The sequence below is a fragment of the Protomyces lactucae-debilis genome, assembly GCF_002105105.1.
Source record: "Protomyces lactucae-debilis strain 12-1054 chromosome Unknown BCR37scaffold_5, whole genome shotgun sequence".
NCBI lineage: Eukaryota > Fungi > Ascomycota > Taphrinomycetes > Taphrinales > Protomycetaceae > Protomyces > Protomyces lactucae-debilis.
In genome coordinates, this window is record NW_024467997.1 from 132,688 (window position 1) to 150,014 (window position 17,327).

General features: G+C 50.8%; 9 protein-coding genes across 9 annotated transcripts; 6 read left to right on the forward strand and 3 right to left on the reverse strand.

Annotated features, from left to right (window-relative positions):
- Positions 1-69: 69 nt before the first annotated feature.
- Positions 70-1,725, forward strand: BCR37DRAFT_345167 (ribonucleases P/MRP protein subunit POP1-domain-containing protein; the record flags this gene model as incomplete). The annotated part of the gene is made up of 1 exon (XM_040867604.1): positions 70-1,725. A coding segment is annotated over one exon (1,656 nt), but the record flags the coding sequence as incomplete, so codon positions are not given.
- Positions 1,726-2,675: 950 nt separating this feature from the next.
- On the forward strand, positions 2,676-3,357 carry BCR37DRAFT_377600 (uncharacterized protein). The gene has a single exon (XM_040868862.1). The coding sequence runs from the start codon at positions 2,787-2,789 to the stop codon at positions 3,087-3,089; it is 303 nt and encodes a 100-aa protein (XP_040726605.1). The 5' UTR covers positions 2,676-2,786; the 3' UTR covers positions 3,090-3,357.
- Positions 3,358-3,666: 309 nt separating this feature from the next.
- On the forward strand, positions 3,667-4,422 carry BCR37DRAFT_391586 (uncharacterized protein; the record flags this gene model as incomplete). The annotated part of the gene is made up of 1 exon (XM_040871026.1): positions 3,667-4,422. One exon carries the CDS (start codon positions 3,667-3,669, stop codon positions 4,420-4,422), a length of 756 nt encoding a protein of 251 aa, XP_040726606.1.
- Positions 4,423-4,511: 89 nt separating this feature from the next.
- BCR37DRAFT_334645 (uncharacterized protein) lies at positions 4,512-5,477 on the reverse strand (the record flags this gene model as incomplete). The annotated part of the gene is made up of 1 exon (XM_040867150.1): positions 4,512-5,477. A coding segment is annotated over one exon (966 nt), but the record flags the coding sequence as incomplete, so codon positions are not given.
- A 4,613-nt stretch (positions 5,478-10,090) lies between these two features.
- BCR37DRAFT_345191 (TAFII28-like protein) lies at positions 10,091-10,411 on the forward strand (the record flags this gene model as incomplete). Its single annotated transcript, XM_040867606.1, has 1 exon — positions 10,091-10,411. The coding sequence occupies one exon, from the start codon at positions 10,091-10,093 to the stop codon at positions 10,409-10,411; it is 321 nt and encodes a 106-aa protein (XP_040726608.1).
- BCR37DRAFT_355706 (nuclear movement protein nudC) lies at positions 10,093-11,101 on the reverse strand. The gene has a single exon (XM_040868190.1). The coding sequence runs from the start codon at positions 11,011-11,013 to the stop codon at positions 10,486-10,488; it is 528 nt and encodes a 175-aa protein (XP_040726609.1). The 5' UTR covers positions 11,014-11,101; the 3' UTR covers positions 10,093-10,485.
- Positions 11,102-11,112: 11 nt separating this feature from the next.
- Positions 11,113-11,755, forward strand: BCR37DRAFT_377608 (uncharacterized protein). The gene has a single exon (XM_040868863.1). The coding sequence runs from the start codon at positions 11,181-11,183 to the stop codon at positions 11,583-11,585; it is 405 nt and encodes a 134-aa protein (XP_040726610.1). The 5' UTR covers positions 11,113-11,180; the 3' UTR covers positions 11,586-11,755.
- Positions 11,716-12,332, reverse strand: BCR37DRAFT_345218 (RNA-binding protein; the record flags this gene model as incomplete). Its single annotated transcript, XM_040867609.1, has 2 exons — positions 11,716-12,096; positions 12,141-12,332. The coding sequence occupies 2 exons, from the start codon at positions 12,330-12,332 to the stop codon at positions 11,716-11,718; spliced, it is 573 nt and encodes a 190-aa protein (XP_040726611.1).
- Positions 12,333-12,430: 98 nt separating this feature from the next.
- BCR37DRAFT_377611 (uncharacterized protein) lies at positions 12,431-12,820 on the forward strand. Its single transcript, XM_040868864.1, has one exon. The coding sequence runs from the start codon at positions 12,504-12,506 to the stop codon at positions 12,738-12,740; it is 237 nt and encodes a 78-aa protein (XP_040726612.1). The 5' UTR covers positions 12,431-12,503; the 3' UTR covers positions 12,741-12,820.
- The last annotated feature ends 4,507 nt before the right edge of the window (positions 12,821-17,327 follow it).

The window sequence follows — 17,327 nt, forward strand, 5'->3', positions numbered from 1 at the left end:
TCGCGCTGAAGACCACACCCGAATGTCTGACATCCATCTATCTGTCGCGTGAAGCGGGCCTGGAGCAGGATGGGCGTCAAACGCGCTCGTGAAGAGCCTCTTTCTGCAGGCGTACATCGAAAACGGCAGAGGAACAGAGACGCCCGAAGTATTGCAACACAGTCGGCTTCACAGTCACTGCGACAAGGCGCGCTCCCTATACAAGACTTTCTCAATGCTCGACGCTTTGAGATCCGTGCGCTGCGAGATTCTATGCGCAAATCACGAGAGTCTAGCGTGCAGCGAGCTTTCCAAAGTCTGCCACGCTACCTGAGACGACGTGCCGCAAGCCACAACCCGAAGCGTGTGCCAAAACGACTGCGATCGCGTGCGCGTGCAGAGATTGACGATGCCGATGGAGGTGCAAGTAAAAACAAGCGCGTGCCCTTCAAGCGCAAACGAGGACGTCGCGAGACCATTCGCAAACTTGCACAGCTCAGAGAACGCAAAGTGGAGGAGCAAACTGAGCGACTGGAAGGTACACCGTTGCCAGCATTCAAGGCAACCGAAGGCGGTCGCTTCTGCAAGCGTCAGAGAAACAAAACTTGGCTGCCGAGCCATCTATGGACAAGCAAGCGTGCACACATGCTCACACGCTGGGGATATGCATTGCCGCAGTCTCCGAATGAAAAGACGTATCGTTCAACACATCGTGCTTCCAAAGCTAAAGGCGTCATCATCTTCGATACATCGTACATGTGCACTCTGATACTACAAGGCAGAGCAGCCCACATTGCTTCGCTGCTGGACGATTTGACACGGTCCAAAGAAGCTGGTGGTTTGCGTGCACGTCGTGGTACCCGTGCTGTTGAGGCGCATGCATTCAATAAGACCTATTTGTGTCCAATTTCTGTTCTTTGGGATGGGTCATCAACAGATACGCACGCTCGTGTGCAACTTCGTCTCCATCCAACAGCCTTTGCATCCGTCTGGCAAGTACTGGTTCTTATGCGAAAAGAGAAACAGCTGTATCTCGTGCGCATCATTGATGCGCGCTTTTCTCTCGGGTCCATTGAGCTTGTTGGGCCCATGGCAATCAACACACTGCTTACGGTTCTCAAGTCAAATGCCGATGATGAACACACCCGTGTCTTCAAGTCTCTTCACGGTCTGCTCCCAAAGGAGGTACCAGCGAATGTTGTGTTGCCACTCCTTGTTCGAGACTCTCGCAGACAATTTCCGCCGCGACCCATTACTGAGCCGGCCAAGTCGCACAATAAGCACCTCAATGAGTGGCCTATTCAAGGACCAAGCTCGCAACTATTCCTTGTGGACCAGATTGACCAATGCAATCGTTCCCGCCCCTCGCAGAGCGACATTGACAAGAGCAAGTCTGAATTACCCAATGACACTATCCCAGTTTTGTTAACCCGCACTCGGCTTGGGTTTTGCTTACAAGCACCTTGGGCCACCATCACGGACTTTTGGTACTCATTCAATCATATCCCACATGTGCGTTTTGGCGGCGTTCAAGAATACAAGCAAGTTCACTACGAGTCATCCGTACCGCACTTTCCGACCGACTTCCCCGGTACACATGCTGGTAATGCAGAAGCGAAACATTTGCGTGATGAGCTACAAGTTGCTCACCTGCGTCGACCACCTGCCAAGCGCCAAAATTGGGACAAGTCTATCGATGGCAAGCCAGAGCTGGGCGATCCATTCGCGTGTGACTGGTACTTTCTGCTACAGCAACATGCCAATGCGCTCAAGGCATCAAAGGCTACGGCAGAGAAGAGCATGGAGGTGACCCACATTGACGCAACATTACTCCCTGTCTCTCAACCTGCCTTCTTAACTTATGTTGATGGCTCGACGAAGCAATTGTGCAGCTCGCCAGTCTCACAAACTGACACTGACAGCATGTACATGGAGGTTGATGCGGTATTGCCAGCAAGCATTCATGGTCAGCACACGCAGGTGGAAGATTCCTTCGCTAGTCGATCAATCACAGCGCCCTCGGCTCTCGCGAAAACGAATGTACCAGTCACCGTACTTTCACCTGTTCTCATTCATGCATGTGAGCTACCTATGCTTGTCGATGAAGGACGTTCACATCCACGTGGTATTGTTCAAGTCAAGATCACCCTCACAGGACGCGGCTGTCCGAGTGCGCGCGCACGTATCTACAGCGCTGTCGAGTGTTCCGGCTCCATCAAAAGCTACCAGCCTGGAGAGCTAATTGGCTTTTTGACCACTGGCAACTTTGATCTTGGAAAGGGCAAGGCTACGGGTCTGGGTTGTCTACTCCTAGATGCAGTGCTTAAGGCCTCTTCGGATGCACGGCAATTGCAGGGACGGTCCAGCCATGAAGCTCGTATCGCAAACGGCTCAAAGTCAGGGGTATGCCAAGGCCGCTGTTTTGTTAGAGATGTTGGAACGGGAAATTTCAGGGGGGCAACATGGGCGCTGACTAGTAGTTTCAAGCGAGCATAAGTCTAGGCCTGCTCTATTTGGTTCCTCCTATTTCGATACATGCCCGGAATTTGACAAGTGTTCAACATGCAGGTACTTGAACCACGTTCTTGTCCCTGAACAAAAGGCTTGGTCATCACCTGATCAGCTGCAGTCTCCTGTATATGCCGTCAGCTATAGAAGCCCAAATTGCTCTCTTGCCAAACCAAGACGCATACCATCCACTTCATCTTGAAGTCCCAATTGAAAACGTTCATTCAGGTCAGGTACGTAAAGTCCTGTCTCAGACCTCTTGTCCTTGTTCTAACTCCGGTAGTTCAAATCAAGACAACATGGTCAACACTGCTGTCAATTGGTTGCTGGTCATGGTGGCTCTTGCCACGGCCGAGACTTTGACCGGGTACACGCCAAATTGTGGGATGGTTCAGGTGGGTCAGACCATAGTCTTACGAGATGGACGAATCGGAAAAGTCACTCACCAGGCTTGCCAGGCTTCCGCCAGGTGCGCTTTCTCATCTGACGGGACCGAATGGTGTTCAGGATGGAAAGAGTCAAATCAAATGACCTACATCAAATGCATCCACTCCGCTACTGGACCTGGTATGCCTGAATGCAGTTGCTCTTGCAACTATTAGCGGTTCTGACAGCTGCAGCTGCAATCTAGTTAAACTCACTTGTGGCTAGAAAGAAATGTCGATGCTTTCACGTAGTTCAATCGTTACTATCAACGAGAGTCAACCATGAGATGAGCTTGGTAGTCTGGTGTTTCATATCTGCAGCTGGGTAGTGTCGGTGAGTGGAAGTGCAAACACGACTGAAGGTCAAATACTCCTTTGCCGCCGATTTGCCACTCCATTTGTCTTTGGCCTGATCTTCTATGGCCTGAGTTCTGGTCCGCCTTGGATCTCCTTGTCACCAGACTCTTGCACACGCGTAGCATCGGTGGCATGTCCCTCTGCGTCGGGCTTCAGGATACATTTGTCCTTCTTGAGGTCTTCTGGTAGTGGCAGTCCTGACGTGTCGACATTCGCACCAAATTGCTTTGTAGCCTTGAGCTCATTCTGGATCTTTGCATCTGACATCTTGATTGACTCTTGTGGGTGATGGAAGAAGAGGCCCTGGGGATGTCTCTCGTGTTATATATGCCACCCCGACTGTGTTGCCATCTCGTCATTGTTGCATCACTTTCACGTCATGAACCACGACCGAAGTATGCCCGAGACAGCGACCATGACATACTACCTCTACGACATCAATAACGTCGCCGGGAAGGACGGCAAAGCTATTTGCTGGTCTCCCAATACATACAAGCCGAGGCCGATTTTCCAAGTCAAAGGGCTCGACTATGAGACGCGCTGGATCTCTTACCCGGACATCAAGCCGCAGATCGGTCATCACGGTCAAGCAGACGCCGAAACACCCATTTGTCCAATTTTGCTGGACACAAGCACAGCATCAGGAGAGAGTGAAGGAACTTGGGTACCCGAGTCCTTTGAGATTGCGCAGTACTTGGAAGAGAAGCATCCCGAGCCGACCATCTTTCCAGGTGGCAAGGACGTCCACAAGCGGCTGCTAGACTACTGCGCAAAAGAAGTACTACCACATGCTCTGAAATGGATGCTTGACAAAATCCCACCAAAGCTGGATGAGCGTGGTGGTCGCTACTTTTCCGAAACGCGCTGCAAACGCTTCAATGTCGAGAGTCTTTCCGACATCTCCAAGAATCGTGACGCACACCTCGTAGGCTTGAGAGCCGGTCTGACTCCATTGTTTCATGCAATTCGCCAATCTGGAAAGTTCTTGACGGGTGAAGACTTTGGCTATGCAGATATCGTTCTGCTTGGCATCTGTCAATGGGTCGAGACAATCGTACCTGATGAGCTTGACATGTTTCTAAACATTGACGACAGTGGCAACTTCAAAGCTTGGCGAGAGCTTTGCAGACCCTTTGAGGGCAAAATGGATTGATGGATCGATGTAGGCTCAAACAATTCATTCAATTCTCTGTACATGTCAGATCTCTATAGCAGCTGCATGAACATCTCTCATCGTGCACTTTCCGCCTCCAAAATACGCTTCGACCAAGCCTTCAAGATAGGCGGTTGCTCCACCACCACCGTCAGCGCCTCCAACCACCTCTGCTTCTCCTCTGCATTGTCGGCATAGAAATCAATCACTTCACCATTGGCAAATCGTAAGCGGAATCCCTCAGCGACATACAAATGCCCCTCTTCACGTTCAGCAAAGCCTGATTTTCGACGCGTTTGACGATCTCCCTTGCCAACCACGACATCGGGCTCCGTCAATGCTGCTGCATCGGACGTAACATGTGTTGCTTTGGCGACATTGATGGTGGCTCGGATATGACCTGTTGAGCTGTGATAGGCTGTCAATTTGCTGCCAACGAGCTTGAATTGTCGTCTGCGCCAGTACGGACAATCACCACCTTGTTGAGACAGAAAGCCAGTACACGATTGAGTTGTGTGCCAGGCTGCATCACGCATATCACGAACCGCTTGACCCAAACTCGTTGGCAAAAATGGCAAGTCGTTGGCTTCCACGGGTGGGACGTACAGGACTTGTAACTCAATCTCACCAATCTTGTACGGTTTGCGACGACGTGTTGGTGTACCCTTGCTTGTACTCGCGAGACCTGTTGCTTCAATGGCCCATTCATTCAGAACCGGTACAACCATGGAGTGCGGCCTGCCATAAGCCTTGTTGACAAATGTTGAAAGTGCCAAGTATGCACGGGCAAACGAACCATCTGCAGCGACATACCCAGCCAATGACAGACTCGTCACACTGCCAGTCAACTTGTGCTTCCTAGGCGACTGCAGCAGCCTGCCGAGTGTAGAAGCTGGCTTCTTGGGAGACATGGGAGGCTCGTACTTCGCTTGCAGCGTCAAGATGAACTCGAGATCCGCATCGGCAATCAACTCAAATTCTTGCTGAATCTTGGCCTCCCCTGCCAATGTATGCCATGGTGTCGTGACGCAGTGTTTGCCATTATCCAGGGTACAGCAAAAGAAACTCTCCTCACCTTTTGGTATGGGCAAAGTCAAATTTTTCACTTGAACAACCTTGACGAATAATCGACCACCATCCTGCAGCGGCTGCAAGGGCATGGGCGTGCCGGCACCGTCAAGACGCGGTGTACCAGTCACATTGACAGGAACGCGTGAAGTCTGTCGTCTGTGCGCATTGTAATTCTCACTTGCCCTTGATTTAGAGGAAGCAGCACTTGCCGTTGTATACACTGAACTCGATTGTCGTGTATGACCCTTTGTAGGTGATGATGAACGTGTCGCTTCAACTGCATTCACTTGATCATCTCCATCGCGTGCATGAACGACGCGAGATTGCTGACGAACGACGTAGCCGCGTTTTTGTTTCTGCATGACGGTGTCAAAGGCTTTGTTGATATCACCAAACGACAAGTCTTCGGGTAGTGAATTGAGTACAGGCTGTAACATGGGCGCTGAGTGGGAATGCACTGAAGTCGATTGCGCAGCCAACATATCAGGTCGTTCATCTGTGGGTGTGATGCTTGCTGTGACACTACCATGGCGCACTCGACCAATAGTCGCATCAGCTTCAGTGATGGACGCTTCGAGATCAGCACTGACTTGACGACGACGAGTGGCAAGTTGTTGTGTCCCGGCAGGAGTTTGACTTGGTCGGGTCCTTAATCTTGCACCACGAGACGTGATCGTAGCCTGCTCTTCCTCCAACGACTCTTGCGACTCTGCCCAACGATCGAGTTTTGACGGTGTCGACTTGATTGGGCTCGATGGAACGACTGTGCGAGAGGTAATGGGTGTTTCGGGCCGTTTCTCTGGCGTCATGTATTCCTCGAGACCAAGAGATTCAGTATCATCCAAATCCAAACTCAATGAAAGTGGTTTGAGGTCCAGAAAGGTACTCTGTCGTGGCGTCGACGGTGCTGGTGAGACTGTCCCTTCAGATTCTGCAATACTAGCAGTCTCAACATCAGTCTGTGCGAGATCCGGTTGGAATTCTTGCGGAATGACAGCAGGTGTGGGCAAGGCATCAAAGTCTTGGCGTCTCGAGGCAGTCACCGTCTCTGTAGGCCGCATGGGCGAATATTGATGCACCACAATGTCTGGCTCAGAATCAACATCCGACTGACCATACTCATCACCATCATAGCTAATGGGCGTGGCAAACTTATTGTCGACCGCAGCAGCAGTTGAGGCATCTTTAACAATTGGCCGTTCAGGAATGAAGAGACGCTCGACAGGGACGCCGGGTGATTGCAAGTCTTCAGAGACTTTTCGTGGAAATTCGCCAAAATCATCACTAAGCGGACTCTCTGGTTCAACTGCAGGTGGCGATGTCGGCTGTGTTGGTGGTGCCAAGGACGAATGCGGTACCAGCGCAGGCAGCGGTGTTTCCTTCTTTGGCGACGCAGCAAGTAATGCCTTGCGCTGTGCAATTTTATTGCGAATCGATTCACGACTAATTGGATCTGGCGACAAGAATGGCGATGGCGCAGTCGGCGGCATGGGTGAGAGATTGGGTGTTGAGGTGACTGACTCTGACAAGTCTTCCACTTTGTACGATTGGACTGCGCTCTCCTCTTGATCCGACATGTCTGCCGAGATTCGCTCTGCATGAGGTCTGATTTGTACATGGTCAGCATCGAATGAGGCTGTTGACTGGGCGCGTGGAGCGTTGTGTAGGTGCAAGCCAAGACCCGCATACGCGTGACGTTGAGCCTCTTGCTCAGATGCCAGTACTTTCTGCTCTGGTTCGGAACGCTGTGCTGTTGGAAGAGTAGGAAGAGGCCGTGGTGGAAGGGGCACAGCAGGCAGTGAGCGTGAAGGTGTGCTCATCAAGTCTGCTGTTGAATGTGCAGCAGGACGCCAAGGCTGCGGGCGATCTTCCTCATCTGTGCTCACGTCGAGGTCACTATCGTAATCTCGACCTGCGCGTGTTGAAAAAGGGGAAGAGCCCGTGTCAAAGGAGCAGTCTGACATGTGCCGTACCTCGAGTGATTCATTGAATGTAACTGACTTTGAGCGCGTCAAATCTTGTCGTGCGAGCTGCGGATCAACAAGTGACGACTTTGTGGGAGATGCTGAACGCACACGGTTGACGTTGTTCGCGTCACTGTCCTGTGTTGTTGTTTTGACATCTGGGGAGATACGTGGCGATCTGCTTGACTGCACAAAGGGACTATTGGCGACCAACTTGTCCGGAAGCTCGATCGTCCGTGGTACTGCCGTCTCTCCACTCATACGCTGCTCGAGCTGCCGTTTCCGCTCCATTGTTGTCGCGAGATTGGTCATGGTTGGGGATTGTTTTGAGCGCGGCGATACTTGCGGGCTGCTTTCTTTCGCCTGCCAAAATGAGCGCACATTTCCAGGAGCAGACATAATGGCCGGATGAGTGTGCTGAGCGGGCCGGGCGAGGCCTTGCGCTCGAGGATGGATGTGGTTGATGAGGGAGTTGTGTCGTTGCGTTGCAGAGGAAAACAAAAACAAAAGAGAGCGTGAGATTTGTTGTAAAGCGACAGAATTCCCTTTATAGCGTCTACTCATCTACTCCTATACCTGAGCTGTCGTGGCTTCAATTGCTTGGCTTTCCTGCCTCATGTCTACTTCCTGTGTCATGAAAATATAAAGTAGCTCAAAGCGTGAGACTCCACGTCAAGCTGACAACATCGTCTAGCACCTCTAAAAGGCTCAATAGATACGGATGAATCATTCATAGCCAGCTCGACCACACTCCATGCCCAGTAGATAGAAGAGTCTAATCGAGATTGGCGGATATGCGAGGCTGTAGTCGTAGGTGATAGACACAGGCACGCAGGGCAGCTGCAGATAAGACTTGATTCGAATGGGGGACAAGAGTATAGCACTCTTGCCAGCTAAGACTAAACTAAAGGTCACGTGCATGAGCGCTGACGTGGCAGAGAGATAACAGCGGAAGCAAGTGATCAGGGGATGCACTTGAATTCCTAACAGAGTCCAGCCCTTTCAAGTCTCAAGTTCTCAGCGTTGATCCATCTTCCTGGCTAGCCCGACCGCGTGGCTGCTCTAGGTAACATCCAACATCGTGCTGCACAGGCGCCATGCTCCGCATGCGAAGCGCGACAAGACAAATGGAGATATCGGGTTCATTCGGCTTCCTCCGTGTTCATCGGCACAGTGCATTGTTCGATGCACTTCTAGCCTGGCCTATTAGTTATGTTCGAGCTCCGGGGTTCGATGAGATTGGCAGTCCGATACGTGAGATGTCCTCCAATCGGCAAAGACTTCTGCAAGCAGCCTAGGATTCAGGTTCATTGAGCTGCAGCATTGTCCTCTAGAAACTAGTTTTGTTCAGCTCAGGGGGTACACGATGCAATCTCCGAAATTGTGTCTGATGACAGGGCCTACCCCTGAAATTGCGAATATGTCTAGCTTTTTTTTCTGTGACATGAAAGTCATAGGTAGAGGCAGCGATGGAAGTTCGGCGACGCTTTCTGTAAGATAGAGCAAAGCCTCATCAAGCTTTCCAAGTGTGCTGCGCGAACACAGCTGCAGATGAGCAAATCCATCTCCACAAAGCCAGCAGGCATGTCAGCGGCCGCCATGTCACCCGATAGGAGAGTGGCCACGTTGCGTACTACTAGCCGTCAGAAAAACAGTGAAACATTGTGTTGCATGATAGCAACACATTTGCTGCACTCATGCTGCTGACAGCTCTGCCGCAGGTAACATCTAGACTTGTGATCCTTGCAGACCGCGCGCAAGTAACCACGCCAGAGCTATATATGTAAAGCTTGCGGATGCAGCGGACTGCCAGTCGCCTCACACCCAGATAGATACTGGGAAGGTCCATTCAAGTGCTGGGAATTCGAATGTTGTCAACATATGACCATACCTGAGCCCGATCGCCCAGGCGACCCACGAAGGCGCCCAGGCCATCCTGGGCACGGAGACCCTCGACAACCATGAGATTGCCTTTACAAACTTGGTTTTATGCTCCATTGCCAACCAGTCTGAAGCGATCATTTTTTGAGGACAAGAGCCAGCTTGACGAGTGCCCTTCTGTTAGTATTCATAGCTCATTTACGATCTATTCTCCTCTTCTCCTCTTTAGCATGTCTATTGTGTCTGGTGATTTGGTGTGGAAGTTGATTCGGTCATCAACTGCCAAAGTATTTCAACAGCCAACACCGATAGTGATTGACGTGTGCCACAGCATCGCTCACTGCTCAGCCATGACAGAGCCCGTCTTTAAGCTCCTAGGTGCATCACGGAAGCACAGTCGCACCGACTCGCTCTCCGCGGAAGCAGCCAAGAAACTCACACAACTCCAAATACCAACAACGTCCACCTCCGCCGCAGGTCGCGATGCATCGCCTGCGCCAGGCAGTGCAAGACCTGGTGCGAGTCGCGCACATAGTCGAGCGACGTCTGTAGGTGGAACGCCTGAACCCTCAAATGTACGCTTGAGTGCTGCCAGACGTGGGACAACGGCGGCTGGTTCAATTGCTGGTGAGACGGCGACGGCGCGTGGTGAAGAAGAAGCAGAGGAGAGTGACTTGGATGAAGGTGATTTCGGCAATGCAACAGCAGCAGCGGCTGTCAGTCAGCAAGAAGCGATTGCAGAGAAAATGAGGATGCGGATACTACTCGAGAGCTTTGATGAGCAGCAGATGGCGCGCTATGAAGTCTTCCGACGTGTGGGACTCAATAAGAATGCCGTCAAGCGGCTTGCGAACCATGTTCTGAATCAGTCGGTCACGCAGAACGTCGCTGTGGTCATTGCCGGTGCGAGCAAGGTGTTTGTTGGTGAGCTGGTGGAGCGTGCAAGAGCAGTACAGAAGCTACGAGGGGAGACGGGGCCCGTGTCGCCTGATTGTCTACGGGAGGCGTATCGACAGTACAAGCTGACGGGCCTTGTACCGCAGAGCAAACCGCCGAAGCGCCTGTTCCGGTAGGCCGATCCTGTTCGACGACATATCTCTTCCTCTTGTCTTTCAGCGACAGCGTCCATATCATACTTAGCATCCCATCATCCCATCTTGGCCTTTGAAAAGTCCATCTCTGGATGCTCCCGCTGAAACTTGGCCAGCATGTCCTGCTTCTTGAGGTCGTCACTCGATGGCTTGCCCATCTCCTTTTGGCGTTGGTCAAACATCATCTTCTCGACCATGGCGCGTGTATCGCCATCAAGATCCTCCAGCTTGCTGTTCTCCGGCTGGATCTTGGTTGTATCAATCTTGGCATGTCCCTGGATGACACACTCCCACCAGCTCGTGCCATTCAGCTTCTCTAAGTGAATCTGTACCTCGCGCTGGCTATCAATCGTCCATGTCGAGTCGTCCACCTTGACATCTTTGGCAAGACTCCCAGAAAACAAGACTTGTCCCTTGAGCTTGACACTCAGTTTAGAGGGCAAGATTTGGATATCAAGGTCCTTGCCACGCGTGCCTTGCGGAACAGGGACCGTGATGGAGACTTCTTTCAAGGTCTGTGACCAGCTGTATGTGCAGCCGTCAAGCTCGACTGTATGCACTGCACCTTGAGCAATCTCTGACATGGTCTAGCTTCTTCTCACACAGCAGCAGTATCAAGCAGCAGCCGTCCAAGTGCAATATTTTGTAAGTGTCCAGCTGCTGTCGTCGTCGTCGTCGTCGTCCAAATTTGCAGCGACCAAGACGACAAAAAGACAGAAACCATCTGTCCTGTCGCCTGTGTGAAGCAGGCATGGCTAGTCTAGCACTTCAGTCAAGCGCTTCTATATCTCGCAGCATCGTCACTCGTGTCGCATCCATCTGCTTCGACCGGCGGCCAACAGCAAGAGATCCATTGACACAAAGACATGCGAGACCCGCTTCTCTCGCGGCAGCACTCGCCCTCGGCATCTCTACAACGATTCTACACGACCTGTGGGATTCTGTCCTTCGCGCAGTCCCCAAGAAAAAGACGACACATAGCAAGACGCGCATGCGATCAGCTACAAAAGGGCTGAAGGATAAACTCAACATCAACAACTGCTCGGCGTGTGGACAACCTAAACTGGCGAATACATTGTGCGGATCTTGTTATCGGGAGGTACGGCATCGTTGGGCCAAAGAAGCTTCAGGCGCCGCGGGAATAGGGTCGGCGTAGTGCCAGTCAGTCTTGACACGGCAGTGTGAGACACAGTTCACTTGATGTGTGTCGAGAGGAACACAGAGGCGAAAGACAATGATACGCTATGCATGCTGATGGAAGCTTCGTAGCAGCTTCAAAACAAGGTCTATCTGTTAGTCAATTGAAACTGAATAAAGACAATCCTTACGCTCTCATCTCTGAGGAACTCGCCGAGATCAGTCTGATGGAAGGCAACAACGTCTGTCGGCTGCAACTTGCGAGAATCTACCGTTGACCGGGCCGTGACGCCAAAGCCAAGCGGCGCATCATTCATTGAGAAGATCACCACGCCTTGATGTTCAGGTGTATCTTCAGAGATGCGGCCAACGTGCGCCTTGAGAACATGATTGCCATAGAGATATGGCATCTCGCCGTTCGCCTTGACCCAGATTCTATACTTGGCATGTCGTGCGATCACATCCAGCGCCGTGACATGCAATCGAAACTTGCCAGTCTTTGTGAATTTGCCCAATGGTGTGCCCAGTGCCTACTGTCAGTCTTTCAGTTCTTGTTTACACGCATGCAACATACGACCAAGTTCTCCCTTGCGACACTCGTAGCGACCTTCATGATGCGCTCACTGACATAGTAGCATCGATCTTTTTGTATCCGGAAGCAATGTGGATCCTCCGGACGATCAATGAGGTGTGTGATATTGCGTCCAATGTACTGCGCAAGCTTTTCAAACAGCGTCCGTGTCTCTGTCTCTGTCAAAGGCCGCATGGCTGCTTCTTTGGGGTCGAGCGATGTCGCTGCTTGAGAGAGTGCAAGTTTCTTCACAATTTCGCGAGATGGACGGGCAGGCATGTCGCAAAGGTGCCAAAGGGTGGCAATGTCAATGCCCATTGCCGTTTACCATGAGATCTCCTTGCCTGCCCTAGACTCCACAAGGCAATGAATGAAGGCATATCACTACTGGCACTCGACGAAATTGAAATTGAAATTGTAAATATGCTGGTGAACTCTATCTCGCTTCTGGTCTTCGCATCCAACCAATCGTTGAACTCAAAGGTATGGCACAGGTGGTTGTCCATTGGGGTCTGTCCCGCAGGCCAGCTGCTGAGTATAATCATCCTGCATTCCTTCTTCTTCTTCAGCAGCAGCTTCATTCATATCTGGCACGTACCTTAGGCGAGTCAAACGGCATCCAGACCCGTCTGTGCCGTGTGTGCACGAACATTCGTTCTCATCAGGTTGCGGCACGCTGCAGAGAACGTTATGTTTGATCTCAATCTTATGATGGTTGGTGTCAAGTTTCCACTGCCCAGATATGCTTTTGATGAAATTGTGAGGAAGACAGTTATAAGTCAGTGATTTGACTTTCTCTGCATCGGCAGCCTCCAAGATGGGCTTGTAAGGCTCGTAGAACTTTTTCCTTGTCGCAAGATTCGGCAGCGTTGTTGCCGATAGTTGCCTTATTCGAGTCGCGACTAGTTGCGTGTAGCAGGTGCAAATTGTCCGTGCAGCTGGCTCGAGCCCAGCCGAGGAACATTGAGCTGAAGAATGTGGGCCTGCTGGACAAGTGCCGGATTTTGTCGCCTGTTCGGAACTGGTAACTTGGAAAAGCCTGTTTTGAAGGCACAGCTTCCCGAGTACGACACTTTTGTATTGTCCAGATGGATACATGGCAAGGAGAGTGCCCGATCTCCAGTTTTGAATTTCGGTGGAACATTTCGTTTCACAATCTTGCTTGGGCGTTAGGGAAAACACACGCTTGAACGGCACCGATAATCGATAGCAAAATGTACCACTTTTATCCAACGCGATAGCTGCGCCTTGGAATCTAGAAATCCTTTCTATCTCCCCTCCTTCCGGCGCGCCCTGAGCAGCACCACCAGATGCAGTCGCTTGCTCGGTGGCGGGAGATTTCGACTTAGATCCTCCACCTTTTGTCCTCACTGCACTGGCAGCGCCATCGAAGCATGGAGTTGGCAAGAGCAACAAGCAATAGAAGACAATGAATGAAGACCACTGAGCAAATGAATTGATGTGCGACATGAGGAAGCAAGCGATGATCAGGACTTCGATAGCTGTTGGCAATAGTTCAAACGTGTCCTTTGCGACAAAGCAGCAATCGCAATTGCGACAAATGAAGCATCCCGTGGGTGCAAAAAGCTGCGTGTGCAGTGCAATGAGCACAACATCCCGCAATTACAAAGAACTGCATGTGCAGTGCATTGAGCACACTTTGTCGTCACATGACACCCCTGAAAAGGCAATCACTGGCTCTCTCAAACTAAGACGCTTCAATTGCCAAACAGAATGAAACAAAGCACATCCCAGACCATGAAGCCTGCAGGAGAAGGGGCCCTGCTAGATATCTCAATGACTTTAAGTTAATTCAAAAAGAAGTCAGACTCTCAGAACTTGACGTTTTGCCAAGTTCATTCCAACCTTCTCCAACCTTTGGATTTGAGCGGCAATATTCTGAGTCAGCCTCAAGCCGTGCGCATCCTCGTAAGCTGCTGATTACTTAAGTCTCGATATCTTCTGTTATGGACACGCAGACTTGATCTCCTCATTTGGCAGCTCGCTACATTGCCTGCTTGTTCAGCTTTCTCAATCGCAAATTTCACTTCGACCTAACCCGCTCCTCACCACGATGTCGGATGCTCCATATCTATCTCATCTCGCAGCTCTGATCAACTTATGTCGACAACTATGGTCTTATCCCATTTCTTGCCATACGTTCTTCTGACCAAGCCTGGTAAACATAAGAAGAAAGCCTTGTGCTGTTTGTTGCTCAGTTTACAATCTGTCATCAACACCTGGATCACTATCCAAGTCTTGTCTGCAGCACAAGCAATCTCGCCACAGTTCTGCTCATTCATTCTTTACCTGTTGCAGCCTCAACAAAGCTTGCAGAGGAGACCGCAGTAAGTCCCTGCCCTAGTATTTTGCCCAATTCTTGGTTCTGACTGGGCAATCCAGATGCGGTCTTTTGTTCACAACTTTGAATCTTGACGCCAAGTGAAGTGAATAGGCGGACAGCAAGACAAAGGGAGTGATTCTGTTGTGTACAGGTCTTGAGTGGAGACGCAGGCGTAGATGATAAATTGTAAAACAACAATCAAAACAGCAGTAGGATGTCTTCTTGTGTCTACTAGGTCCGAGGAAGAGAGTGTCTTGCGAATAGTAGCCGGAGCACGCAAAAGCTTGAGGAAAAACACAGACAAAGAAGAGGGAAAGCAGAGCGAGGGTTTCAAACCTGGATTGATCAAAGCTGCGAGGCGAGGCCAATCGTTGAGCTTTGAACAGCGTGTGTGCGAGGGAAAGCTGAATAGCTGACAGGTAGATACAAAATACCGGAGTTGGGAGCAACTTTCGAATCAGCAGGCAATGAAGTGAGCTGCCAATCAGGAGCAAGTCCACATGTTCATCACATTGAGGAGCTCTTGTTCAAGCTTGACGACACGGCCGAGGATAATTACCCTACGCTTGCTCACTAGGTCGTCAAAGTGGAGTCATGCATCATCAGACGCACCACTCTTGAAACGCGAACACTTGAAGCGCGATCAATATCCTCTTTTTATCATTCTCAACGATGAGGAGCGGGCTTGACACCATCACTGTTCTGTCAGACCTATTCGGAGATCACATCGTATACTCTCTGAGCCAAAAGTGCCTAGTCACCTAGAGGACAACGCTGCAGCTCACCAAATCTCGACTTCTGGAGTGTTTCCTGAAGTCAGTGCCCATCAAGAGCCACATTCTGAGCCCGACATTGGACCCCGCAGGATCTCGAAGCTCATCTATATGCTGAAGGGGTGCGGGATTAGACGAAAGTCACAAATTCGAGGACTCCCAAAAATAGCCAAGCTTGAGACACTCCCTAGGAGCAATAGAGAATCTGTGGGCCGAGCCATTCAGGACTCTGAACTTCCTGTGCTGCTTCTGCCTTCTGTCTCCGTCTGTTTTCGACCTCTCCAGTGTCTCCACCTCCTGAGCCCCTCCTCTTTCGTCTCATCCGCAAAGCCTTCGGTTTCTTGCCAGTCACTATCTCCCCTGGAAAGCTCCCTTGACCCGTTTGCCCTTCTGGACTCCAGTGCTTCATGTTGCCTTCATCAGCGCAGCAAAGCAGCTTGTGTAAACCGAGGGTGCTTCTCATCCATATCCCTCGACAGCACGATCCAGCTGAGAGGCTCAATGAGTAAAGAAATTGAGTCTGCCTCTGAAAGTCACGCCTCCTCTCTGCATAGCCATCGGTTGTCATCAAGAATACCATCTCTTTGTCGTCGCAGAGCTCTGCGGCTTCGACCTCATACTCGGCACCATGTGACTTACAAAATACAATCCTGTCCTCGTCTGGCTTGCCTCCACCATCCAGTTTCCAGCCTCGTGTAAAGCACACATCGTTCAATCGCCTGATCTGCACAATGACGCTCCTCCAGATGGTGCCAACGTCATACAAATCGACATAATGTTGCTCAAATGTTCGAAATCTCAGCGAAGACTCTCGATCGACATTCTCAGCATCAAGCTCATCGAGATCTACTACGACCTCGAGTAGGATTCTTCAGGCGCGTTTCTTGGCAAATATCAGGTCTATCTTCCTTTTCAATCCAAGGTCAAGGCTTCGAATTCCCCAACCACGCCTCCGACGATCACGAGTTCTTCTACTTCCGATACCGTCGCCTCCAGCGAGCGCACTTCAATCTATGAGTGTACAGAAGTCGCAAGTCCTCAAGGAATACTTCAATGAACCATTGAAGCTCGCAGAATCCTTTGTCTCCAAGAGTCCAGTTAGCGCAACTGCCTTTTTTGTCGGGAAGAACAAGGAAGAATCCCTACACTTGTTCATCGACTATCGCAGCCTCAACGCCATTCTAATCAAAAATCGAGGTCCTCCTCCCTTCGTCATGTCAGATTCAACCACAACATCATTGATCGGCCTGGTGCTCAAAAAGGCAGACCTGATACACTCAGCCATCGCGAGGACCTTGTCAACTCCAAGGCATATCACTATTTTGTTGTCGAGTCCCAGGTTCCGGGACACTGTCTTTCGCGCTCGCATCATTGCAGCGTATCTCTCGGACGCGCTGATCCTAGACGTTTGTAACGACTTGGCATCTGTCAGTCCTTGCCAACGCTCTCAACGCTCTTGAGTAGTGTCCCTCGGCGTCAACCCGTCCTCTTTGTCTTTCGACTTCAAGCCGTTCGCCCTGATCAGCTCCTGGAACGTCAGATAATGCTGCTGAACAAACTTATTCTTTTGACAACGGTCTTCACTTTTACAAAAATGGTGTGAAAAGCACTTCAGACGCTGCTCTCAAACTAACTCTCTTCCAGCTGCACCACCATTTGCCTATGCTGGTCCTTGAAGTGTTGCCAAAATCTCCAACCTTCTCCCTCGAAGGTACTATTGGCCGTCGATGCGCGCTCATGTTGAGGTTTACATTGCGACTTGCGACACATGTGCTCTTACTAAAGCATCTAGCTAAAAGTCTTATGGCTTCTCGCAATCTTTGCCTATTCTAGAGACTCCTTGGTCTTCTATCTCGCTATTGCATCGTCCAGCTATCGCTTTCCAAATTTCTCGACTACAACCTCTTCGTCGTCGATCGCCTCACCAAGGCTCATAACCTGATTGACGGTAAGCGGATGACAGCTAACTGATTGCGATGTTTGCGTGATCGGGTCTAGCTCTTTCCATTTCTTATCATGAGGCAACCGACGGAGCAGGCTTCGCAGCGGTGTTCAAGGGAAGGACCTTCACCT